General features: G+C 39.4%; 1 protein-coding gene across 20 annotated transcripts in view; it reads left to right on the top strand.

Annotated features, from left to right (window-relative positions):
- Nucleotides 1-26987, top strand: part of PPP3CC (protein phosphatase 3 catalytic subunit gamma) — a 101884-nt gene that overhangs the window by 17657 nt on the left and 57240 nt on the right. For 11 of the 20 annotated variants that reach the window (XR_012417138.1, XR_012417139.1, XR_012417137.1 and 8 more), the window contains exons 2-3: nucleotides 17211-17408; nucleotides 17755-17879. Coding sequence is in view for 15 of the 20 variants with exons in the window: in XM_005562796.4 (XP_005562853.2) it covers nucleotides 17211-17408; nucleotides 17755-17879 (323 nt within the window). In the remaining 5 variants the exon portion in view is untranslated. Of the gene's footprint in view, nucleotides 1-17210; nucleotides 17409-17754; nucleotides 17880-23787; nucleotides 23879-24367; nucleotides 24504-26987 lie in introns of those variants that run through there. The other 9 variants (XM_074000487.1, XM_074000489.1, XM_074000493.1 and 6 more) reach the window with 3 other exon arrangements.

Genomic DNA, 26987 nt, shown 5'->3' on the forward strand with positions numbered 1-26987 from the left:
ACATGTCATTATATGTTTTACATATCGAAGTTGACACCAGAAAGATACATTTGTAATTTTTTTTTTTTTTTCTCTGAGACACAGTCTAGCACTGTTGCCCAGGCTGGAGTATAGTGGTGCAGTCGTAGCTCACTGCAGCCTGGAACTCCTGGGCTCAAGTGATCTTTCCGTCTCCACCTTCACCTCCCAAGTAGCTGGAATTACAGGCACATGCCACTGTGTCCAGACCACTTTAGTGATTTATTTTTTTTTAAATCTCTATTCTCTTTTTAATATAGAGCTGCAAATTTCTTTTCTTTAGTGCAATCCATGTGTGAAATATGTGTTATTAGTTGTTACTAACAATATTTGAAGTCCTGAAGTTTTTGAATGATTTTGTACGTAAGATTAAAGTGGATTCATGGTTTCCACTAATAACCACTTCATTATTATCACTTTGTTATGTGTGTGTGTGTTTAAAGAGATAAACTTACAGGTAGTTTATCTAGAATTGTGTAAAATCCTTTCATTTTCATGAGAGAGTATCTTGCATGTGAATATTGTCATGTGTTATGCCTACATTGTTGGTTAGTTAGACTTAAATTTTAGTGGCCTCTCAGAGATTATTTTCATTCTAGTTCATGTCACATTACTTTGATATATGTATTAAGGAGAAGTACAAGAGATTGTTTAATGCATTTGTCTGAATGTTTGTGACACCCCAGAATTTGTATGTTGAAATCCTAATCCCCAACGTAATGGTATTAGGAGGTACAGTTTTGGGGAGGTGATGTTTTTATAAATTTCTAAAAGAAAATATAGGAAAAATCTTTGTGATTTTGGGGTAGACTATTTTCTTAGATAGGTCATCGAAGGCATGAACCGTAAACGCTGATAATTGGAGTTTTAAAAAATTAAAATCTTTTGTTCTTCTAAAGATGTTTAAGAAAATGAAAGAGCAAGCCACAGAATGGGAGAAAATATCTATACTACATTAGTGGAGTTTACTACTAAATTAAGAAAACATTAGAAGATTATCTATATAGTATAACTGATTATAAAATAATGTGTTTACATATTTAAAATACTAAGATATACATTGGTATCTTAACATTAGTTGTCTTTGGCTGGTGAGATTCTAAGAGTTTTGTTTTTGTGGTGGTTATTGTTTTTTGTTTTGTGCTCTTTATCTTTTAAAAAACTCTTTTGCCTCAAGGATGTAGTATCTTTGATTTAGAAAAATCTTTAAATAAAGATAGGATAGTTTGAAAGATTAGCAGAATGTTTACAACCAATACTTGATACTACATGGATAATACTTTGTTATTCTATTTTTGTAAATTCTGTGCTTGAAAATTTCAAAGAATTTTTTGTGTGTGAGTGTGTGTTTTGAGGTGGAATCTCACTATGTTGCCCAGGCTGGTCTCAAACTCCTGGCCTCAAGTGATCTTCCCACCTTGGCCCCCCGAAGCATTGAGATTACAAGCATGAGCCACTACTCCCAGGCAGAAACTTTTGAAACTTTAAAAAATAGCATGAAAACTTTTATTTTAGTCCAGGTGCAATGGCTCACATCTGTAAACCTGGCACTTTGGGAGGCTGAGGTGGGAGAATTGCTTGAAGCCAGGAGTTTGAGACCAGCCTGGGCAACATAGTGACACTCTGTCTCTACAGAAAATTTAAAAATTAGTCAGGTGTCATGGTGCATGTCTGTAGTCCCAGCTACTCTGGAAGCTGAGGTGAGAGGATTGCTTGAGGAGTTCGAGGCTACCATGAGGCATGATCAAGCCACTGCACTCCATCCAGCCTGAGTGACAGAGTGAGAGACCCTGTCTTTAAAAATAAAAAAAGAAAATCTTTACTTTGTTTATTTATTTTTTGAGACAGAGTCTCTCTCAGTTGCCTAGGCTGGAGTATAGTGGCGTGATCTGGGCTCACTGCAACCTTCGCCTACCGGATTCAAGTGATTCTCCTGCTTTAGCCTCCCGAGTAGCTGGAACTATAGGCATCTGCTACCAAGCCTGGCTAAGTTTTATATTTTTAATAGAAACGGGATTTCACCATATTGGCCAGGCTGGTCTGGAACTCCTGACCTTGTGATCCTCCCACCTTGGCCTCTCAAAGTGCTGGGATTACAGGTGTGAGCCACCATGCCCAGCTGAAAATCTTTTATTTACAGCACTTTATGAGCCATATTTAGCAAACATAGTTCCACATATGTAGTTTATTTTTAATGATAGGGGGTTTTTAAACTTGAGTTTTAGTATAAATACACAGTATAATAAAAGTTTGTTTACATTAGATATGAAGCTAATTATCACCCCTAACTGCTGGCTGGTTTTCTAGAATTGTAGAAGCAGGTGGTGAATTTTCCTGTCTGCTGATATCCAAAACACTCTGATTCCTGGGTGTTCCAGCAATATTGGATGTTGGTAATACTACTGTTGGTCGATTAATTTATGATAGTATTATATTCATCTCTAAAGTCTAATTCTATTTATTTTTTGAGTAAATAGTACAGTAACATGGCATAACATTTTAAAAGGTATGTGGTAAAAAGTCTTCCTATCCCTAACTGTCAGCCGCCAGTTCCCTGCCATGGGACTGTTAAATCTCACCACCAAAGACCACCAAGAAAACATCTGTAGTCAAAAATCAGTTACGCTGATACAGCTTGCTGCAGGAAGGAGTAACATACATCAGAAGAGCTGTGGGACCTCTCAAAAGGATGGAGTTAGGAAAGAGGATATACAGGGTTTTAGGAGCTTTTAGTCACAGAGTGATGTTAGGATGAAGTTAGTAGTCTGGGCAGGGATTGGCTAGCATATGTAATTTGAGTGAGTTGCTGGAACAGTCAGTAGTTTTGCCTCTAGGACACACAAGTCCCTGAGGATTTACTGTTAGATCAGTTTGTGGTACTAGAACATATGGGTCTGGGTGAGCTGATATTAATGAAGGTTTGAGGCTGGGCACAGTGGCTCACACCTCTAATCTCAGCACATTGGGAGGCTAGGACAGGAGGATCGCTTGAGGCCAGGAGTTTGAGACTAGCCTGTTCAACTTAGTGAGACCTCAGTCTTAAAAAAAAATTTTTTTAATTAAAATTAACTGGGTGTGGTGGCACATACCTGTAGTCTTAGCTACTTGGGAGGGTGAGGGGAGGATCACTTGAGCCCAAGAGTTGGAGGCTGCAGTGAGCTACGAACATGCCACTGCACCCCAGTCTGGGTGACATAGGGAGACCCTGTCTCTTAAAAAGAAAAAAAAAGGTTTGAGTTTAGATGGCCTGTGATGCACAGTACATTGTTGTTTGGTTTGGTTCAGTTTATCTGTTTTGCAAGTACTAGTGCTTTTCTGCGTATCTGCGAGCAATTTGTAGTGTAATTGCAGTTTGGTTTCCATTTTTAATCTCTGTTTCTGATCATTCATCAGCTAAACTGGAACATTTACCTTTTAGGGAAGGTGATCAATCAGGATTTCAAACTGTTGTTTGATGGGTTGTGAATGTTTATGAAGCTTTGATGGTAGACATTTTGGCCTCTACAGGCACCAGGCCATTTTGTTCTTTTTCTTTTTTTCTTTTCTTTTTTTTTTGAGAGTCTTGTTCTGTCGCCCAGGCTGGAATGCAGTGGCACGATCTCTGCTTACTGCCAAGCTCCACCTCCCGGGTTCACACCATTCTCCTGCCTCAGCCTCCCGAGTAGCTGGGACTACAGGCACCTGCTACCTCGCCTGGCTAATTTTTTGTGTTTTTAGTAGAGACGGGGTTTCACCGTGTTAGCCAGGATGGCTTCAATGTTCTTTTTTTTTTTTTTTTTTTTTTTTTGAGACAGAGTCTCGCTCTGTAGCCCAGGCTGGAGTGCAGTGGCCGGATCTCAGCTCACTGCAAGCTCCGCCTCCCGGGTTCACGCCATTCTCCAGCCTCAGCCTCCCGGGTAGCTGGGACTACAGGCGCCCGCCACCTCGCCCGGCTATTTTTTGTATTTCTTAGTAGAGACGGGGTTTCACCGTGTTAGCCAGGATGGTCTCGATCTCCTGACCTCGTGATCCGCCCATCTCGGCCTCCCAAAGTGCTGGGATTACAGGCTTGAGCCACCGCGCCCGGCCTCAATGTTCTTTTTCTTAGATGATAATTTGTTGAATCAGCTGGTGTGACAGTGGCTGCACAGCAGCATTTAAGACTCTAAAGATAACACACTTGGCATCTGCAACACACTGAAACTCAGACAATTATTATTCAAGTTTAAAATAATGCCCCATATATCCCATAATCTATTTGGATTTTCTTTTGGGCAACCAAATTTTTTTTTCCCTTTAATTTGGATATGGGTCATTCACCTTTGCAACTGTCCTATATTTGGTTTATATTTTGCCAAGGATAAGGGTCTTGATAGTACTAACAGTAAGGAAAAGTTATCTGTTAACAGCCTAAAATCTTACAACAGTGGAGAGAGAAGAAAATGCCAAGAGAATAAAGGAAAAAATCATGCAAGTCTGTAGTCATCAGTGGCTTCTGGCATCTGGGAGGTTGTGTTCTGATTATCTTGGACATAAATAGTCTATTCATATTATCTTCTGCTTCTGGACCACAACAGTTCTGGAAATCCTGACTCAGCCACTGTTTGTCCATGGCAATGATGTCGGCAGTATGTGTCATTAATTTATTCTCTCTAGTGTCAGTAATGGGTGCATGATACAAACATTTACAAAAGTTCTTTTGATAAATCTTCCACAGGGCTCAATTCCTATCTTTAGCTTATAGCCAGGAACTTTAGATGAATGTAAGGAAGAAGCGGAAACCACCTGTGGATCATGGGACTGTAGGCTTTAGTTGGTTTATTATATTAACCAGCATTATCAGAATGGAAGGGAGTGGAATATTCTGTTGCAGAAAGTACATAATGAGTTTTATGAGTAGTTAGTCACTGATTATCGTAGAAGTAAGAATATCTCACAAACAGGGAGGACATTGAGTCTCTAGGACTTTCTTTCATTTAGCCTATAAGGTATATTATGAGTTTCACCAATCCAAGTTTACTGAAACCAAGTTTACTGAATCCTTTTTTAGATAGCTATTGTGGCAGTCTTTGTACTTGAATGTATATTTTCTTTTTTTTTTGAGACGGAATTTTGTTCTTGTTGCCCAGGCTGGAGTGCAATGGCGTGATCTCGGCTCACCACAACCTCCACCTCCTGGATTCAAGCAATTCTCCTGCCTCAGCCTCCCAAGTAGCTGGGATTACAGGTGTCCACCACCACACCCAACTAATTTTTTGGTTTTTCAGTAGAGATGGGGTTTCACCATGTTGATCAGGCTGGTCTTGAACTCCTGACCTCAGATCCGCCCACCTCAGTCTCCTAATATTTTTTTTAAACTGAAAGATATTTAAATGTTGAAGTATATTTCTTTTTAACACATGTTATTATACATGATTAAATTAGGAAGGCTTAACTTTCCTTATGATTTGTGAGGTTTTTTTTCCCTTTTAACCCAAATTTAATAAAGCAGAGATTTCTCACAATAGTTTTGAGTTAATTAAAATTCAGAGTATGCCAAACAAAGCTAATAATTTTTATAATCCTTTAAAAAATTTTTAATAAAGTAAAGGACTAAAGCTTTGTTTTACCTAATGGCCATTTAGTATAAACCCAAAGATGTTGTAGGTGTAAAAGACATCTTAACAATTTCTTATTATTTACTAATTTTTTTAGAGACGGTCTTGCTCAGTTGTCTAGGCTGGAGTGCAGTGGCTCAGTCACAACTCACTGCAGCCCCAATCTCCTAGGCAAGTGATTTTCTTGCCTCAGCCTCATGAGTAGCTGGGACTATAGGTGTGCACCACCACACCCAACTAATTTTTATGTGTTTTTGGTAGAGACAGAGTTTCACCAGCTGGTCTCGAACTCCTGAGCTCAAGCAATTCACTCACCTCAGCCTCCCAAAGTGCTGAGATTCTTTTTGTAGGTGTGAGCCATCATACCTGGCCTACTTTTTGCTTTTTGTTTTTTAACTGATGATTCCAAGAGCCTGTTCAGTGTTTAGCACATAGATGTAGATAGCTGTAGTCTTTACTTAAGTTTGAATGAAGTGAGTTATGTGTGGGCTGAGTTCACTCAAAGCTTGCCTCAGCTAGGATTATTGACCATATACCCACTTCACTGGAGAATGAGTATGCCAAGAGACCGAGGCAGAATTTGCAAAATCACTTCTGCTGCAATGTATTTGTTAAAGCAGGTCACTAATGCCAGTTCAGATTCTAGGGGAGAGACATTAGACTCTCCCTTTTTTTTTTGAGACAAGGTCTCACTTTGTCATCCAGGCTGGAATGCAGTAGTGCTATCTTGGCTTACTGCAGCCTCAACTTCCTGGGCTCAAGTGATCCTCCCACCTTAGCCCCGGAAGTAGCTGGGACTACAGGCATGTGACACCACATCCAGCTAATTTTTGTTGTATTTTTAGTAGAGACGGGGTTTCACCATGTTGCCAAGGCTGGACTCAAACTCCTGAGCTCAAGCAATCTGCCTGCCTCAGCCTGCCAAAGTGCTAGGACTATAAGCATAAGCCACTGGGCCTGGCCTTAGACTCTACCTCTTGATAGGATAAAGTCAGGTCACTGCTATGCTTTAAATATGACCCCCAGAAGCGTATGTTGGCTGTTTGGGTGATGGGTATACTAGAAGCCCAGACCTTACCATTATGCAGTATATCCATGTAAAAAACCTACACATATACCCCTTGAATCTAAAATTTAAAAATAAGTATGTGTTGGAAAATTTATCCCAAATGCAATAGTGTTGGGAGGTGGGGCCTAATGAGAGGTGTTTAGGTCATGAAGGCCACCTCTCATGAATGCATTAATATTGATTATAAAAGGACTTGAGGCTGCAAGTTCTATCTCTTGCTCTCTTTTATCCCCTCTTTGCCCTTCCAGTATGGGATGATGCAGCAACCCATGCCAGATGCCTAGCCCCTCAATCTTGAACTTCTTTGCCTCTAGAACTATGAATGAATAAATTTCTATTCATTATAAATTATCCAGTCTGTAATATTTTGTCATATCAAAGCAAAACAGACCAAGACAGGGAGATTACAGAAGAGTATGTAGAGTGAGAAAAATTACTGCAGCCATTTTTTTTTTGTTTTTGCTTTTTTTAAAAAATTATACTTTAAGTTCTAGGGTACATGTGCACAACGTGCAGGTTTGTTACATAGGTATACATATGCCATGTTAGTTTGCTGCACCCATCCACTAACTCGTCATTTACATTAGGTATTTTTCCTAATGCTCTTCCCTCCCCGAGCCCCCGATCCCCTGACCAATACCAGTGTGTGATGTTCCCCACCCTGTGTCCATGTGTTCTCATTGTTCAGTTCCCACCTATGAGTGAGAACATGTGGTGTTTGGTTTTCTGTCCTTGTGATAGTTTGCTTAGAATGATGGTTTCCAGCTTCATCCATGTCCCTGCAAAGGACATGAACTCATCCTTTTTTATAGCTGCATAGTATTCCATGGTGTTTATGTGCCACATTTTCTTTATCTAGTCTATCACTGATGGACATTTGGATTGATTCCAAGTCTTTGCTATTGTGAATAGTGCCGCAGTAAACATACGTGTGCATATGTCTTTATAGTAGAATGATTTATAATCCTTTGGGTATATGCCCAGTAATGGGATTGCTGTGTCAAATGGCATTTCTAGTTCTAGATCCTTGAGGAATTGCCACACTGTCTTCCACAATGGTTTAACTAATTTACACACACACCAACAGTGTAAAAGCATTCCTATTTCTCCACATCCTCTCTAGCACCTGTTGTTTCCTGACTTTTTAATGATCTCCATTCTAACTGACGTGAGATGGTAGCTCATTGTGGTTTTGATTTGCATTTCTCTGATGGCCAGTGATGATGAGCATTTTTTCATGTGTCTGTTGGCTACATAAATGTCTTCTTTTGAGAAGTGTCTGTTCATATCCTTTGCCCACTTTTTGATGGGGTTGCTTTTTTCTTATAAATTTGTTTAAGTTCTTTGTAGATTCTGGATATTAGTCCTTTGTCAGATGGGTGGATTGCAAAAATTTTCTCTTTTTGCTTTTTGAGATGGAGTCTCACTCTGTTGTGCAGGCTGACGATTGTAACTGACTTCAGCCTCAACCTGCTGGGCTCCAGAGATCCTTCTGTGTCAGCCTCCTGAGAAGCTGGGACTACAGGCAGATGCCACCACACATGGCTAATTAAAAAAAAAAAACCAATCTGTAGAGATGGGGTCTTACCATGCTGCCCAGGCTGGTTTCGGTCTCTTGGCTTCAAGCAATCTCACTAAGTTGGATTCCCAAAGTGCTGGGATTACAGGAGTGAGTCATCGTGCCTGGCTGGTTGCAGCCATTTTTAGAAAATAAAATGTGCTACAGACATTGTAAGGGCAAAATATTTAGCAATAACTGAGATTTCTAAAAATTGAAGATTGGCTAAATATTAATAAATTATGATATAAGTAAATTATATCTACCTGGGAGAAAATAAAAAAAATTTATGGTATTTTAAGGTATCTATGTACATACTTATGCATTGAGATATTTATCATCAAAATTTTTTACTAGTGCGTATAAGTACTTAACACAATAGCAATTCAATAAAATTATTTGAATGAATTAATTGAGGATACTTTTCAATCATTCATAGTTTTTATGGTGAGAGTTTTCATTTTTTCTGTCTTATTTTATGTGTATTTTAGTTAGATGTTCACTTAGTCTGTTCAAGATGTGTTTTTTGTTTGTTTGTTTTGAGACGGAGCCTCGCTCTGTTGCCCAGGCTGGAGTTCAGTGGTGCGATCTCAGCTCACTGCAACCTCCACTTCCTGGGTTCAAGCGATTCTCCTGCCTCAGCCTCCTGAGGCAAGCACGCGCCCCCACGCCTGGCTAATTTTTGTATTTTTAGTAGAGACAGGGTTTCACCATGTTGGTCAGGCTGGTTTTGAACTCGACCTTATGATCCACCTGCCTCAGCCTCCCAATGTTCTGGGATTACAGGTGTGAGCCACCACGCCCGGCCTGTTCAAGATGTTATAAGAAAATGCCTTAGACTGGGTAATTTGTGAACAACAGAAATTTATTTCTTACAGTCCTAGAGGCTGGGAAGTCCAAGAGTCAGGTTACCAGCAGATTCTCTGTCTGGTGAGGGCCTGTTCCGTATAGGTGGCACCTTCTGTGTATCCTCACATGGCAGAAGGGAGAAACAAGCTCCTTTGGCCCTCTTTTATAATGGCACAAATCCCATTCATGAGGGCACAGTCCTTATGACCTAATCATTTCCCAGATACTCCGCTGCTTAATACCACCATATTGGAGATTAGGTTTTACCTATGAATTTTTGAAGGACACAGACATTCAGATCATAGCAGCTGTTAAGAAACATTGAATCAGAAGTTTCTAGTCATTCTTTTTTTGTTGTTGTTGTTGTTGGTTTTTTTTTTTTTTTTTTTTAGACGGAGTCTGGCTCTGTCGCCCAGGCTGGAGTGCAGTGGCCGGATGTCAGCTCACTGCAAGCTCAGCCTCCCGGGTTCCCTCCATTCTCCTGCCTCAGCCTCCCAAGTAGCTGGGACTACAAGTGCCCACCACCTCATCCGGCCATTTTTTTTTGTATTTTTTAGTAGAGACAGGGTTTCACCGTGTTAGCCAGGATGGTCTCGATCTCCTGACCTTGTGATCCGCCCGTCTCGGCCTCCCAAAGTTCTGGGATTACAGGCTTGAGCCACCGCGCCCGGCCTTTTTTTGTTTTTTTTTTGAGGTAGAATCTCTCTCTGTCACCCAGGCTGGAGTGCAATGACGCGATCTTGGCTCACTGCAACCTCCGCCTCCCAGGTTCAAGTGATTCCCCTGTTCCAGCCTCCCGAGTAGCTGGGATTACAGGCCCCCGCTACCATGTCCGTCTGGCTAACTTTTGTATTTTTAGTGGAGGCAGAGGGTCACTATGTTGGCCAGGCTGATCTCAGACTCCTGACCTCAGGTAATCTGCCCGCCTTGGCCTCCCAGAGTGCTGTGATTACAGGCGTGAGCCACTGCACCTAGCCAGAAGTTGCTAGTCATTCTAAACTGGAAAGTCAACATAATATTTTGAATCAAGCATTTAAAAAATGTCTCCTTTTCATAAATAGTTTATTTTTACATTTTTATCCCTTTCATTTATTTAGGAAAGAAGAATTATGAGTTTTTTTTTTTTTTTAAACAGCTGGCAAATTAGAGAAAATATTTATACAGCTTCTAATAGGCATCTCAAATTATTTTGAAACATTTGGCAATATATCTTCTGTAATGTTTTGCCTGTAATAGTTGAATAGATATTCTCATTTGGTAATAACTTGGAAGATACAGAGTGGCCCATTTAAAATGGACTCTGATTTAAAGGTACTGTTGGAGGCATTGGTGACCGGCCATTTTTCCTTTTAAACAGAGAAAGTATGACAGAATCTATTTTCAAGAAACAGCCATAGCAATATTTTTAGTCTCATATGCTCGCATAGAATTTTGTCACTCCCCACCAGTAAATGGAATCTATTTCCACTCTTCTTGAACCTGGGCAGGCTTGTGACTCTTCCAACCAATTGAATATTATGGAAATTATGTGATGTGATTTCTGAGCCTATGATATAAATAGGATACAACTGATCCAGCAATCCCACTACTGAGTATCTACCCAAAGGAAAATAAATCAACATGTTTATTGCAGTACTATTCACAACAGCAAAGATACGGAATCCACGTTGAGTATCTATTAGTGGATGAATGGATAAAGAAAATATGGTATATATACACAATGGACTATTGTTCAGCCATTAAAAAAAACAAAATAATGTCACTTGCAGCAACATGGATGGAACTGGAGGTCATTATCTTAAGTTAAATAAGCTAGGCACAAAAAGACATATCATATATACTCACTTATATGTGGGAGCTAAAAATTTGAACACATGGAGGTAGAGAATGGAAAAATAGATAATAGAGACTGGGAAGGGCGAGTGGGAGAAAGGGGAAGGATGAAGAGAAGTGAGTTAAAGGGTACAAACATACATTAAGATAGGAGTAAGTTCAATGTTTGATAGCAGAGCAGGATGACTATACCTAACAAAAATCTATTGTACCCAGTGATGAACATCCTAAAGACCCTGGCTTGATACTGTGCATTATATACATGTAATTCCTCATGTACTCTGTAAATTTGCACAAATAAAAAGAGGGAAAAAAAGATACAACTTCTTCCTGGCTCTCTCTTTGTCTTGGGGTGCTTGTCGTTGGAACTAAGTCATACAAAGAGGCCACATGTGGGTGTTCTCATCAAAAACCTGAGCTAAGCTGCGGCCAACAGCCAGTATTAACCATGGTACGAGTGAGAAAGCTTTCAGGTAATTCCAGCCTCAGGCTGTCGAGTGTCCTGCTGAGGCTCCAGAAGTTGCGGAGCAGAGACAAGCCAGGTCCACTGTGCCCTGTCTGAATTTATGGTCCACAGAACCTATGATAGGTAATAAATGATTATTGCCTTAAGCCACTAAGTTTTGGGGTAATTTGTTACATGGCAGTAGATAATTCATACATATAATTTCTAGAAACATATAGGGAAATAAAGATTTGCCAGAAGACACATATATGTAAATGATATATAAATGATTCCTATGGATCATGTATGATCCATATATATATGATATGGGTGATATATCTAAAATATGGGTTATATATATATTCTCTGCTGTATCATTTATTTATGTTTTCTTTTTTTTAGAGGCAGAGTCTCACTCTGTCACCCAGGCTGGAGTGCAGTGGCTCAGTCGTAGGTCACTGCAGCCTTGAACTCCTGGGCTCAAGCGATCCTCCTGCCTCAGCCTCCCAAAGCACTGGGATTACAGGTGTGAGCCACGATGCCTGGCCCTGCAGTATAATTTACAATTTTTTGAAATAGTCTAGCTATCCAACAATAAGAAAATGTTTAAATAAATTATCATAAGCACAGTATTTTCGTAAATAAAATTTTCTACATTTTCTATATTCAAAAACAAAGTTTAAAGAATTGGTATATAGTCAATTATGTTATAATGATAAACCTAATTGACATATATTTACATAAATAAAGATGATTAAGAACAAAAAAGGCCTTACATCTGGTAAAGGACACGTACCCAGAACATACAAGAACTTTCATCAGTCAATAAGAAAACATATTAAATGTTTTAAATTGAACATTTAAATTTAAATGTTCAAAAGAATTGAACAAGCATGTCCCCAAAGAAGATACTCAAATGGCCGACCATTAAGCAAGTAGAAAGGTCCTCAACATCACTACTCATCAGAGAAATGCAAAGTAGAAAACAGATACCAGTAGATGTTCACTGTAATGGAATAAAATTTAGCAGATGAGCAATATCAAGTGTTGGCAAGGATATGAAGTAACTGGAACCCTACCATACCTTGATGGTGTGAAGGTAAAATGGTATCACTTTGTTAACTGTTGGGTGAAACCAATGTTGACCCCATAAACTTTCAGTCTCCTTCCTGGGTATATGCCCAAGAGAAAATAGTGCTTATGTCCACCATAGCACACATAGAATTATATTCATAGCAACTGTGTTCATAATGGCTCAAATTGGAAAGCTGCTCTAGTCAAACACTGTGCTGCCCTTATCTTTATTCACGCAGTAGTACTTAGCATGTAGCTACCTGTGTTTAGTTTAATATGTGTGTTAATGAAAATTTATTTAGGGGATTTCACCCCCCAATTTTTTAACTTTAAAACTATGGTTTCGCATTTCTTAAAACTTTTCTCTTTTTTTTTTTTTTTTTTTTGAGACGGGGTCTCGCTCTGTGGCCCAGGCTGGAGCACAGTGGCGGGATCTCAGTTCACTGCAAGCTCCGCCTCCCGGGTTTACGCCATTCCCCTGCCTCAGCCTCCCGAGTAGCTGGGACTACTGGCACCCGTCACTTCGCCCGGCTAGTTTTTTGTATTTTTTTAGTAGAGACGGGATTTCACTGTGTTAGCCAGGATGGTCTCGATCTCCTGACCTCGTGATCCGCCCGTCTCGGCCTCCCAAAGTGCTGGGATTACAGGCTTGAGCCACCGCGCCCGGCCAAAACTTTTCTCTTTACATCAGTTTGGTTTCAGAAGACTAAAAGAAAGAGCTTGTTGCACAGATGGCCCAAAGCACAAATTATTAAAATGCTAACTTTTATCTACATCCAGCTCCAAATATTCAAATATTCCCTTACTCCTTGATCATTCTTTTTTTTTTTTTTTTTGAGACCAAGTCTCTGTCACCTAGGCTGGAGTAATAGATATATATGGTCCCCTATTCTAAGGTGATACAGTCATGCATCTGAGAAATGTGTCATGAGATGACTTTGTCATTGTGAGAACACCATGGAGTGTACTTACAGAAACCTAGATGGTATAACTACTACTATACATAGCCTATATGATATTGCCTATTACTTCTAGGCCACAAACCTGTACAGCAGGTTACTGTACTGAATACTGTAGGCAGTTACAACACAATGCTAAGTATTTGAGTATCTAAACATATCTAAACATAGAGAAGGTACAATAAAAATACAGTATAAAAGATAAAAACTGGTACACCTGTGTAGCGCACTTAACCATGAATGGGGCTTACAGGACTGGAAATTGCGCTAGGTGAGTCGGAGGTGAGTGATGAGTGAATGTGAGGGCCTAGGACATTATTGTACACTACTGGAGACTTTATAAGCTTTATAAACGTTGAACACTTAGGCTACACTAAATTTTAAAAAAAATTTTCTTGGCATGGTGGCTCATGCCTGTAATCCCAGCACTTTGGGAGGCTGAGGTAGGCAGATCACTTGAGCCCAGGAGTTCAAGACCAGCCTAGGGAGCATGGCAAAACCCCATCTCTACAAAAAATACAAAAATTAGCCAGGCATGGTGGCGCACACCTGTAGTCCCAGCTACTCGGGAGGCTGAGGTGAGCTAGGAGGTTTAGGGTGCCATGAGCCATGGTTGCACCATTGCACTCCTGCCTGGGCAACAGAGCAAGATCCTATCTCAAAAACAAAAAAAAATTTATTTATTCAATAGTAAAGTAAACAGCATACTGTAATTGTTTATAAACGTTTCAATTTTTAAAAACTTTTGGACTTTTTTATAATAACACCTAGCTTAAAACACAAATACATTGTATAGCTATAGAAAATAATTTTTATTGATATCTTTATAGGCTTTTTCTATTTAAAAAGTTTAATTTTTTTTTAACTTTTAGAATATTTTGGTAAAAATGAACACACACACACACACACACACACCCACACAGAGCCTAGGTCTACACAGGGTCAGGATCATGAATATCGCTGGCTTGCCCCTCTACATCTTGATCCACTGGAACACCTTCAGGAGCAGTAACAGGCATGGAGCTGTCATCTCCTAGGATAACAATACCTTCCTTTGGAAGTCCTCCTGAAGGACCTGCCTGAGGCTCTTCTTGAGGAGATGTCACTCTTTTCAGAAATTGGCCCATGTGTTTTGCTTGGTTTATTTCTATTTTTTATTGTAGATTTGTTTGTAAGCAGTTACTGCAGCATGAACGTTCCTGTGTATTAATGAAAAGCTTTCTGTTTTGGGGGCCCATGTTTTCACACTTCTTAAGGAGTTTGTTGAGGTCTGCAAAAGCTCCCAAACCCTTCACTGTGAATTTTATTGGCGGTTCTTTTTCTTTCTGCAGCAAACTTCTTTCTCTCTTGCTACTTCTTCAGCTGTGCATTCCCATTCCAGTTCCGACTCAGTCAAATACTGTGACGTTATTGGGGCTATAACGTTACTAGATGAAAGGAGTTTTTCAGCTCCATTTAACTACAGTCCATTGTTGACCAAAACATCATTTTGTGGCACACAACTGTATTTAGTTAAGGTTAGGAAGCTGCTATCATTTTTTCGGTGAAATTTAAGTAGTTAAAATGAGTCAAGTAGTAGCTGAAAGCATGATGAAACTTACAATAGCACTTTCTTTACTTGTAAATGATACAATATGGTATGGCTAGATTAAGTCTTTTAAAAATACCCATAGATTTCAACTTGGTTCTTAAACTTGGTTCCATAAAGCTGGAAGTGGAACCATTGGACATATATCAGAAATTCAACTGAACGCCTCCTTTTAAATTTATGGTTTACGGACTTGTGGCTCTTCGATCCCAGGGGATCTAAAGTAGACTGTGTTCTAAAGTAGGCACATAACGAGACAACAGCCAATTTGAAAATATTAAATGAAGTTGCTAATTCTCCATGATATTATATATATAAACTTTGTACCTAATGTAAACTGAAGGTAATTGTTAGCATTTCCAGATTAGAAAACATAACTGGACTTCCCTTATTGTTTTTTTTTTTTTTTTTTTTTGAAACAGAGTCTAGTTCTGTCGCCCAGGCTGAAGTGCAGTGGCACAATCTCGGCTCACTGCAACCTCCATCTCCCAGATTCAAGCAATTCTCCTGCCGCAGCCTCCCAAGTAGCTGGGATTACAGGCTTGTGCCATCATACCCGGCTAATTTTTGTATTTTTAGTAAAGACAGGGTTTCATCATGTTGGCCAGGCTGGTTAGGAACTCCTGACCTCAAGTGATCCACCCACCTCAGCCTCCCAAAGTGCTGGGATTACAAGCGTGAGCCACCGCACCAGGCCCCTTATCCATTCTTTTATGCTCTGTTACTATAGCAAATTATTCTCAGACACAGCTCCATCCTGGTAGTAGTGTTCTTGTTATTATCAGTAACAAAGTACCTTAAGCTACTGCTTTTGTTTTGTTTTGTTTTGAGACGGTATGTTGCTCTGTTGCCCAGGCTGGAGGTCAGTGGCACGAGCTCAGCTCACTGCAACCTCTGCCTCCCGCGTTCAAGCGATTCTCCTGCCTCAGCTTCCCGAGTAACTGGGATTACAGGCCCTTGTCACTACACCTGGCTAATTTTTGTATTTTTAGTAGAGACGGAGTTTCACCATGTTGTCCAGGCAGGTCTTGAACTCCTGACCTCAAGTGATCTGCCCACCTAAACCTCCCAAAGTGCTAGGATTACAGGCGTGAGCCACTGTGTCTGGCCTAAGCTACTGCCTTTTAAGAATAAAGTATATATACACGGTTCCCCTGATGAGGAACTATAGTGAGGCTGCTATTTTGTTTTTTAATTTTTTTGGAGATGGAGTTTTCGCTCTTGTCACCCAGGCTGAAGTGCAGTGGTACAATCTCAGTTCACTGCATTCTCTATCTCCTGGATTCAAGTGAGTCTCCTGCCTCAGCCTCCTGAGTAGCTGGGATTACAGGTGTGCGCCACCACACGCAGCTAATTTTTGTATTTTTAGTAGAGACAGGGTTTCACCCACGTTGGCCAGGCTGGTCTTCAACTCCTGACCTCAGGGTGATTTACTCGTCTCAGCCTCCCAAAGTGCTGGGATTACAGGCGTGAGCCATGGTGCCTGGCACAGACTTCTAAGACATAGGTGCTATTAGGTCAGTTATATGGGAGAAATAAATACCATTTTAGTATTGTGATTACTTTTCTTTTATTTTCTTTAACCATAGTTTCATTTTTAACACCATAGATAGAAAAACAAAGATACTCATATCACCTAGTGTCTTGTTTATAACTTGTTTCCTGAATCAGCTTCAAGTCTTTCATGTTTATGTATAAAACATTATAGGGCTGGGCACGGTGGCTCATGCCTGTAATCCCAACTCTTTGGGAGGCCGAGGCAGGTGGATCACCTGAGGTCAGGAGTTCGAGAGCAGCCTGGCCAACATGGTGAAACCTTGTCTCTACTAAAAATACGAAAATTAGCCAGGTGTGGTGGCATGCACCTGTAGTCCCAGCTACTTAGGAGGCTGAGGCAGAAGAATCGCTTGAACCTAGGAGGCAGAGGTTGCAGTGAGCTGAGATCATGTCACTGCACTCCAGCCTGGGTTGACAAGAGCAAGCCTCCATCTAAAAAAAACAAACAACAAAAGCCATTATAATTTATGCACACACAAATCTTTAAAATGACTTTGTGACCTTTTTATACTTAGAATTGATGATTTATGATATATAGTATCTTAGAATTTTTTTCCCACGTACTAGTATTGTGGATGTGAAGTCATGGTGATTTATTAGGTTTAATTTGTCAGGTAACAGGATTGTGTTCTGTTTGTTCTTTATATGTTTAAATATTTTAAATTACTATTTTTTTTTTTGTAGCTGTCCCCTTTCCTCCAACCCAACGGCTTACTTTCAAGGAAGTATTTGAGAATGGGAAACCTAAAGTTGATGTTTTAAAAAACCATTTGGTAAAAGAAGGACGACTGGAAGAGGAAGTAGCCTTAAAGATAATCAATGATGGGGCTGCCATCCTGAGGCAAGAGAAGACTATGATAGAAGTAGATGCTCCAATCACAGGTATAAAAAGTATTTGCATTATACTTTTTACAGTATAGATTTGCATGAGCAGTTTTGAGAAATAATTACAAATAACCAGCTAAAAAGTGGTGTGATAATTTTTCTAGAAATTATGAGACGGTCAGGATTGGTTAGGATATTTGTTGTTAATTGAAGAAATACAATTTTAACTGTCTCATATTTCCAGTAGAACTTTAGTATGAATAGATTGACTACAGTTATACAGCCATCCTGTCAAAAGCTAGAGTGATTTAAGTTAGAAGTTAAACTGTGATCCTTTTTGGTGTAATGCCCTTTGTCTTCTAAGATATAATTTCTCACCTCACTTTGTAACTTTTTTTCCTAGTGTGTGGTGATATTCATGGACAATTCTTTGACCTAATGAAATTATTTGAAGTTGGAGGATCACCTAGTAACACACGCTACCTCTTTCTGGGTGACTATGTGGACAGAGGCTATTTCAGTATAGAGGTAAAATTAAACTAGATATGTTGGGACTATTATATTGTCTTTTTAAAAAGATGATTTCCATTCTTCAATAGAAATTAAAATGAGAACTCTGGCAGAATTTATAAACTTTGTTACTTTCAAAATTAAAGTAGTAGAAATGTTTTCTTTGATAGAACAGTTATTCCTTTTTCAAAACCAGTAGAAAATCTGACAAATAGGCTATATATTAATATTAACCCAATTTTGCAAATAGTTAAATGTTCACTAACTTTTCCTCTTGAAGATAGTATACAGGATTGTATAAAAATGACATAAATTACTGTTCACCCTAAATGGGGTTTAGATTAGCTGACCTTAATTATAAGACTATAAGCTGCTGAGCTACAATTAACACGTAGATTAACTGCCAGTGCTAAATAAGCACTAAGCTTTTTGTAGGAATAATGTCTGGTACTGGTGCACATAGTAAGCACTTAACAAATGTTCACTGAAGGGGAAAAATGAGTTGTAGTTAATGAAAACTTATACTTTCCTTTTATATATTTTGAAAAAGGAAAGACAGGAACGTGGTTAGAATTAAATAGAACCTTTTATGTGTAAAAGATAAAACTACTTTAGAACTTTATGCAAGGACTTGTGTACAGTGGAACCACAGCACATTCATACTTAATGTTTGTTGATTCAACTCTACATGCTGGCAAGTAAAAGAGAAAAAAACTTTTGAAATAGCGTGGGTAATAGAATTTGTAATGTGACCAAGAATAAGCTGTGAGCTGAGAAATTGAGTCTGCTTTCTGTCTTTGCTCTCTGTAGTCCTGCCTGCCCTCATTGTGTGAGAATCTCACTGTACTAAGTGTGCTTCTGGTGGTTATGTCATGCAGCCTCACTCCTAAATGCAAGTCAGCTCTCTTACCTGATGCCCAAGCAAAGGAGCGGCAGTTGCTCTATATAGCTGGAGAAAAAATAAGCAACAAAATGGATTTTTAGTTTTCAGTTAGATAGGCAGTCTAAATTCATGAGTCAGAAAAGTTCAATGTTGGCCAGGCACAGTGGCTTACACCTGTAATCCCAGCACTTTGGGAGGCCGAGGTGGGGAGATTATGAGATCAGAAGATCGAGACCATCCTTGCTAACACGGTGAAACCCCGTCTCTACTAAAAATACAAAAAATTAGCCGGGCGTGGTGGCGGGTGCCTGTAGTCCCAGCTACTCGGGAGGCTGAGGCAGGAGAATGGCGTGAACCCGGGAGGCAGAGCTTGCAGTGAGCCAAGATCGCGCTACTGCACTCCAGCCTGGGTGACAGAGCGAGACTCTGTCTCAAAAAAAGAAAAAAGAAAAAAGAAAAAAAAAAAGTTCAGTGTTAGCTACCAGTGAGCAAAATTCATTGAGTGTCAAATTTGAGAACCAAAGTTAAAGGTAAAACCTGAAAAAATGGTAAAGCCCATTTTCCTGCTGCTCAGTAATTGTCCAAGGTCTCTAAATAGGTACCATGAATAGGTGGAGCTCATCCTTGCAGACTGTGTCACTGAAGAGCTTCCCTGTTGCCACTCATATCATGCATGTTTCAGTAGACAGTAAGTCAGATGTATGGACGTGGGGCCGCCCACAGTGGCTTACGCCTGTAATCCCAGCACTTTGGGAAGCCGAGGTGGGTGGATTACCTGAGGTCGGGAGTTCAAGACCAGCCTGGCAAACATGGTGAAACCTCATCTCTACTAAAAATACAAAAATTTGCCAGGCATGGTGGTGGGCACCTGTAATCCCAGCTACTTGGGAGGCTGAGGCAGGATAATCGCTTGAACCTGGGAGGTGGAGGTTGTAGTGAGCTATCATGCCACTGCACTCCAGCCTGGGCAACAGAGTAAGACTCTGTCTCCAAAAAAAAGAAAGAAAGAAAGTATGGATGTTAGAAAGACACATTGAGTGTTTATTTCTTTGTGTGTTTGCTAGCCTGAGGAGGTTTTAGAGGGTAAAGATTAGAAGAATACAAAACTTAGTGAATTTCTAATTAGCCATTTTATTTTATTTTATTTTTTAAGAGATGGGGTCTTGCTATGTTGCCTAAGCTGGAGTACAGTGGCTATACACAGATGTGATCATTTCGTACCTCAGCCTCCGACTCCTGGATTCAAGCCATCCTCCCGCCTCTGCTTCCTGAGTATCTGGAACTATAGATGCACACCACTGTGCCTGGCTAGTCATTTTATTTAATAAAACAACTTTTAAAAAATTTATTTATTTATTTTTTGAGACAGAGTTTCACTACTATTGCCCAGGCTGGAGTGCAATGAGTGCAATGGCACAATCTCGGCTCACTGCAACCTCCGCCTCCTGGGTTCAAGCAATTCTCCTGCCTCAGCCTCCAGAGTAGTTGGGATTACAGGCACCTGCCACCACGCCCGGCTAATTTTTTGTATTTTTAGTAGAAACGGGGTTTCACCATCTTGGCCAGGCTGGTCTTGAACTCCTGACCTTGTGGTCCACCTGCCTCGGCCTCCCAAAGTGCTGGGATTACAGGTGTGAGCCACTGTGACTGGCAATAAAACAACCTTTTTTTTTTTTTTTTTTTGAGACAGAGTCTTGCTCTGTTACCCAGGCTGGAGTGCAGTGGCGTGATCTCAGCTCACTGCAAGCTCCGCCACCTGGGTTTTAAGCAGTTCTCTGCCTCTGCCTCCCAAGTAGTTGGGATTACAGGTGTTTGCCACCACATCTAGTTAATTTTTGTATTTTTAGTAGAGATGGGGTTTCACCGTCTTGGCCAGGCTGGTCTTGAACTCCTGAACTTGTGATCCACCCGCCTCGGCCTCCCAAAGTGTTGGGATTACAGGCATGAGCTACTGCGCCCAGCCTGAAACAACTTTTTAATGATAAATTATGCCAAATTATCTTCTGATTAACTCATATAACTTAAAATAACTTTAAAATAGTTTTAGTTCATTAATACATTCAATAAAGCACATAGAAAATACCAACGATTTTGTGCACATATATCATGTTCAGAATATTTTGTGTTATGCATTTTTTTCCTCACTCATCAATAAAGTTTCCTGAGTGCCAACTTTATGGTAGGCTATGAGAATAAAATAAAGAATAAAATTTATGCTCTGTAGGAGCTTCCAGTCTAATAGAAGAGATACACTTACGAATAGATTTTCATTATAATATAAAATGGGCTTTTTGAATTAAGTGTTTTTCATGTTAGGACCTAGCACAGTGCCTAACACATAGTTGGCACACAGTTAATATTTGTTGAATGGATGAATGTTAATAAATCATAGTTTGTATTTAGCTTTATCCTGTTAATTGCATGTTTGCTAACTGAAAGGGTTTTTTCTGCAATAACTTTAGAGATAAATGAATCAAAACTTTAAGGTGACAATGACATTTTATACCAGTGTTAAAACTGAAGTATGAGATCTATCTAGTGTTCATTGGAAGTCACTTTTTATAAACCACTAAGATTATAAACCTCTATAGGCTATAGCTTACTCTAACATGTTGCAAGTATACACTTGAAAAATAATTTTTTAATCAATATTCTTGATAACCATGAGTGTGATGTTTTTGTTTAATAGATGAAAATAAGGTCATGGAATTCTTATTAAAATTTTTTGTTATAAATAATTTATTTTTTAATAGAAAATTGGGAAATGCAGAATCTAGGAAACAAAAGCTTTCTACAAATCAGAGGTAATCACTGTTAATGTTTTATTATATTTTCTTACAGCCTTTTTTCTTCTTTTGCATTTGTATACATTTTGTTTTTAAGAAAATTGAGGGCATTTTGTATGCTCCTTTTCTGATCTTCTTTTTCTACTCAAGATGATATGGAAAGCATTTTTCTGTATTGTTAAGATTTCTCCAGAAGTGTAGTGTCAAAGTCAAATAAAATAGAGACAAATCTCTGAAATTAAAACATTTTATCTGGGAAGAAAAAGACCAGCTGGCCAACATGGTGAAACCCCATCTCTACTAAAAATACAAAAATTAGCCAGGTATGGTGGCAGGCGCCTGTAATCCCAGCTACTTGGGAGGCTGAGGTGGGAGAATGGCTTGAGCCTAGGAGGTGGAGGCTGCAGTGAGCCCAGATCACCCCACTGCACTCCAGCCTGGGTGACTGAGCAAGACACTGTCTCAAAAAAAAAAAAAAAAAAAAAGAAAGAAAAGAAAAAAATGCAGTTTGGGGCATACACACAGACTGAGCCGTCTTTGGTATGTCTGAAAAAAAGAGAGGGTTAGGTTTTATGAGAAAGAAAAATGTTATGTATTGCTGTTTGAGAAAGTTCATTGACACTAGTAAGGTTCGGGAGAGCTGACAAGTTTTACTTAATTTCATGTAATCAATTTATATTCTGCTTGATCTCCATTAGTAGTTTCATGATTCCGTCAGTTTGTTAGAGTTGTGGAAATTTTTATTTAGCCTATTGCTGTTAATGTTATCAGCAACCTATATTTAAGAATACTTGTTGAAGTCTTTTCCATGAATCTGACTGTGCATGTTTTTAGAGACAAAACAGTAACTGTGAATGACAAAAGCTTAGAACAGCCATGGTTAAAAATCTGATGAAAGTTCACAATTGATAAGGAATTTTGTTATTTCTATCATAGATAGCATTTTAGGATACAATAATCAGAGTTAAGACTGAAAACATATTAGATTTTTATGAATTATACAGTTTTTAAAACATTTATATTAACATACCCATAAATGCAACTAAAAGAAGATCTAATATCACTTACCATTTAAGTTTCTTATATAATTTACTAAATAAGCCTGATCATTTCATATCTCTGTAAGATGAGAGACACAGATCTTTTGAGGCTTTCCAGGGGTTGAACTGGAAAATCCTGAAGTTAATTTAATTTAATTTTATTTTTTTGAGATGGAGTCTCGCTCTGTCACCCAGGCTGGAGTGCAGTGGTGCAATCTCAGCTCACTGCAACCTCCGCCTCCCAGGTTCAAGTGATTCTCCTGCCTCAACCTCCTGGGTAGCTGGGATTACAGCCCCCCGCCACCATGCCCAGCTAATATTTGTATTTTTAATAGAGATGGGGTTTCACCATATTGACCAGGCTGGTCTCGAACTCCTAATCTCAGATGATCCACCTGCCTCAGCCTCCCAAAGTGCCAGGATTACAGGTGCGAGCCACTGCAGCCAGCCCCAAAGTTAATTTTAGGTCCAAAGTACTTGAGGCTGGTTACATTGGCTTAAGCCTGTAATCCCAGTTCTTTGGGAGGCCTAGATGGGAGGCTAACTTGTGTTTAGGAGTTCAAGACCAGCCTGAGCAAGACCTTGTCTCTACAAAAATAAAAAACAAAGACTTAATTGAGGGTTTGATTTTGGGGACGTTTGTCAAAGATGTCAGAAGGCTCAGAACATCTGATCAAAACAGAATCACACAGGTCACTATAAAATAATGGTCATTTGGCTGTGTGCAGTGGCTCATGCCTGTAATCCCACACTTTGGGAGGCCGAGGCAGGTGGATCACCTGAGGTCAGGTGTTTGAGTCCAACTTGGCCAACATGGTGAAACCCCGTCTGTACTAAAAATACAAAAAAGTAGCCAGGCATGGTGGCGGGTGCCTGTAACTCTAGCTACTCGGGAGGCTGAGGCAGGAGAATCACTTGAACCTGGGAGGCAGAGGTTGCAGTGAGCCAAGATCGCGCCACTGCACTGCAGCCTGGGCAACAAGAGCCAAACTCTGTCTCAAGAAAAATAAACAATAATAATAATAATAATATTCATTCGGCCAATGATAATCAGAAGATTTCCAAAGTAATAAAGTTACATGGATGTAAAAAACTTTAACTTCCTTAAAGCTTAGTTTTCCTAAGTAATAAAATACCTAATAAGGGCAACACAGAAATTATCTTGATGAAATGCAAAAGTTTTGTTTCCTTTTTTTTTTTTTAATACTTGAGATTCTGGGATACATGTACAGAACATGCAGGTTTGTTACATAGGTATCCATGTGCCATGGTGGTTTGCTGCATCCATCAACCTGTCATCTACGTTAGGTATTTCTCCTAATGCTATCCCTCCCCTAGCCCCCATCCACCGACAGGCCCCGGTGTATGATGTTCCCCTCCCTGTGTTCTCATTGTTGAGCTCCCACTTATGAGTGAGAACATGTGGTGTTTGGTTTTCTGTTCCTGTGTTAGTTTGTTGAGAATGATGGTTTCCAACTTCATCCATGTCCCTGCAAAGGACATGAACGCATCCTTTTTTATGGCTGCATAGTACTCCATGGTGTATATGTGCCACATTTTCTTTATCCAGTCTATCATTGATGGGCATTTGGGTTGGTTCCAAGTCTTTACTATTGTGAATAGTGCTGCAATAGACATACGTGTGCATGTGTCTTTATAGTAGAATGATTTATAATCCTTGGGGTATATACCCAGTAATGGGATTACTGGGTCAAATGGTATTTCTGGTTTTAATCCTTGAGGAATCGCCACACTGTCTTCCACTGTGGTTGAACTAATTTACACTCCCATCAACAGGGTAAAAGCGTTCCTGTTTCTCCACATCCTCTCCAGAATCTGTTGTTTCCTGACTTTTTAATGATCGCCATTCTAACTGGCATGAGATGGTATCTCATTGTGGTTTTGATTTGGATTTCTCTAATGACCAGTGATGGTGAGCCTTTTTTCATATATTTGTTGGCCGCATAAATGTCTTCTTTTGAGAAGTGTCTGTTTATATCCTTTGCCCACTTTTTGATGGGGTTGTTTGTTTTTTTCTTGTAAATTTGTTTAAGTTCCTTGTAGATTCTGGATATTAGCCCTTTTTCAGATGGATAGGTTGCAAAAATTTTCTCACATTCTGTAGGTTACCTGTTCACTCTGTTGATAGTTTCTTTTGCTGTGCAGAAACTCTTTAGCTTAATTAGATTCCATTTGTCAATATTGGCTTTTGTTGCCATTGCTTTTGGTGTTTTAGTCTTGAAGTCTTTGCCCATGCCTATGTCCTGAATGAAGCATATAAAAGTTTTGTTTCTTAAACAAACTACCAAAAAGGTAAAGAAAAACCTTCTGTAGTATGATTGTTTCTTCTTATGCTATGTTCACTTACATAACCTGGAAATCAAACCTGATGAAAAGAATACTTGAATTAATCAGACAGAGAAAGAATGTGCCCAAGATTATGAGTGTTGCAATTCAGATACATCAAGAAAAGTCAAGAATTACACTACAGGAAAACATTGCTTTTCTAGGCTTTTAAGATAAACCTCTTAGTGTCAGATCATAACAGTAGAGTTAGAATAGGAGAAAAAAAGTTACAGGAGCAGATGAAAAAGTTGGAGAGAGCCACCTTCTAGCCAAGCAAAAATATATACTTTTTCTTTTTTTTTGAAACGGAGTCTCGCTCTGTCACCCAGGCTGGAGCGCAGTGGCCGGATCTCAGCTCACTGCAAGCTCCACCTCCCAGGTTTATGCCATTCTCCTGCCTCAGCCTCCCGAGTAGCTGGGACTACAGGCGTCCGCCACCTCGCCCAGCTAGTTTTTTGGATATTTTAGTAGAGACGGGATTTCACCGTGTTAGCCAGGATGGTCTCGATCTCCTGACCTCGTGATCTGCCCGTCTTGACCTCCCAAAGTGCTGGGATTACAGGCTTAAGCCACCGCGCCCGGCCAAAAAATATATACTTTTTCAAGTGGAGAAAGAACAGAAGGCAATAATATGTGACTTGCAATCATGTGCAGTGAAGGACAGCAGAATTTGAACTTCTGAGGTATACATCTGAGAAGTTTCAAAAAGAAACAGATTTCAGAATTAAGTATCAAAACCTCTTGCAGTTTTACTAAGAGAAAATCAATACTTTAAGAAAAGCCCTGTTCTACCATAGGAGACCACATTTTTTAGTTTTATATTAGTGTCTTTTTAATATCAAAGCTCAATCTTTAGCAAGACTATATGTCTTATTTATTTATTTATTTATTTATTTATTTATACAAAGTCTCGCTCTGTCACCCAGGCTGGAGTGCAGTGGTACAATCTCGACTCACTGTAGCCTCTGCCTCCAAGGTTCATGCCATTCTCCTGCCTTAGCCTCCCGAGTAGCTGGGACTACAGGCATGTGCCACCACGCCCAGCTAGTTTTTTGTATTTTTAGTAGAGACGGGGTTTTGCAGTGTTAGCCAGGATGGTCTCGATCTCCTGACCTTGTGATCTGCCTACCTTGGCCTCCCAAAGTGCTGGGATTACAGGTGTGAACCACTGCACCCAGCCCCATATGCCATTTTATTTTAATTATAGCCAGCTTGATCACATACAAAATTCCATTTATAAATTCCGTTTTCACAAACCCTATTACAGTTTCGCTCAGACCTTTAATGACATGCTTGGACTTTCTGCTTTGTCCTTATTTCCTTTCTTAAATAACCATTTTATTTTAGGACAAAAATTTGCCACATAAGATTCTTTATCATACAAAATTATTTCTCAATAAAGAACACATTTTAATGCCTATCTTATAATTAAAAAAAAAAATTTAAGAAACAGGGTCTTTCTCTTCACCCAGACTGGAGTATAGTGGTACAATCATAGCTTACTATAACCCTGAGCTCCTGGGCTCAAGCAATCCTTCTGCCTCAGCCACCCCAATTAGCTAGGATTACAGGTGTGTGCTGTCACACTTGGCTAATTTTTTTTTTTTTTAATTTTTTTTGGAGATGGGTCTCACTGTGTTGTTCAGGCTGGCCTTGAACTTCTGGCTTCAGGATACCCTCCAACCTCAGCCTCCCAAAGTGCTAGGATTACAGGCATGTGCCACCACAGCCAGCTTTTATCAACAATTTTAAAAACAAGTAATTTATCAGAGATGTACTTAAGTCACAAGAACTGAAAAAAAAATTTGGGTTAATTACTATATATTTTATATGAGCACTCATTTATTTAAACCAATCAGAATAAATTTTTTAGGGATTTCTGGCTGACTACATCAGATTTGATTATGTAGACACAGCATATAACATAGTATATATATATAATATAAGCACATCTACACAGATATACATACTTATAAATAAATTCTTATGGCTTTTGTTTTAGAGTTTTGGTCATGAGATAGTAAAACACTCGCCAGTTTATAAAAAACAGTTGGATCCAGATTATCTTTCT

Source organism: Macaca fascicularis, chromosome 8 (genome assembly GCF_037993035.2).
Source record: "Macaca fascicularis isolate 582-1 chromosome 8, T2T-MFA8v1.1".
Classification (NCBI taxonomy): Eukaryota; Metazoa; Chordata; class Mammalia; order Primates; family Cercopithecidae; genus Macaca; species Macaca fascicularis.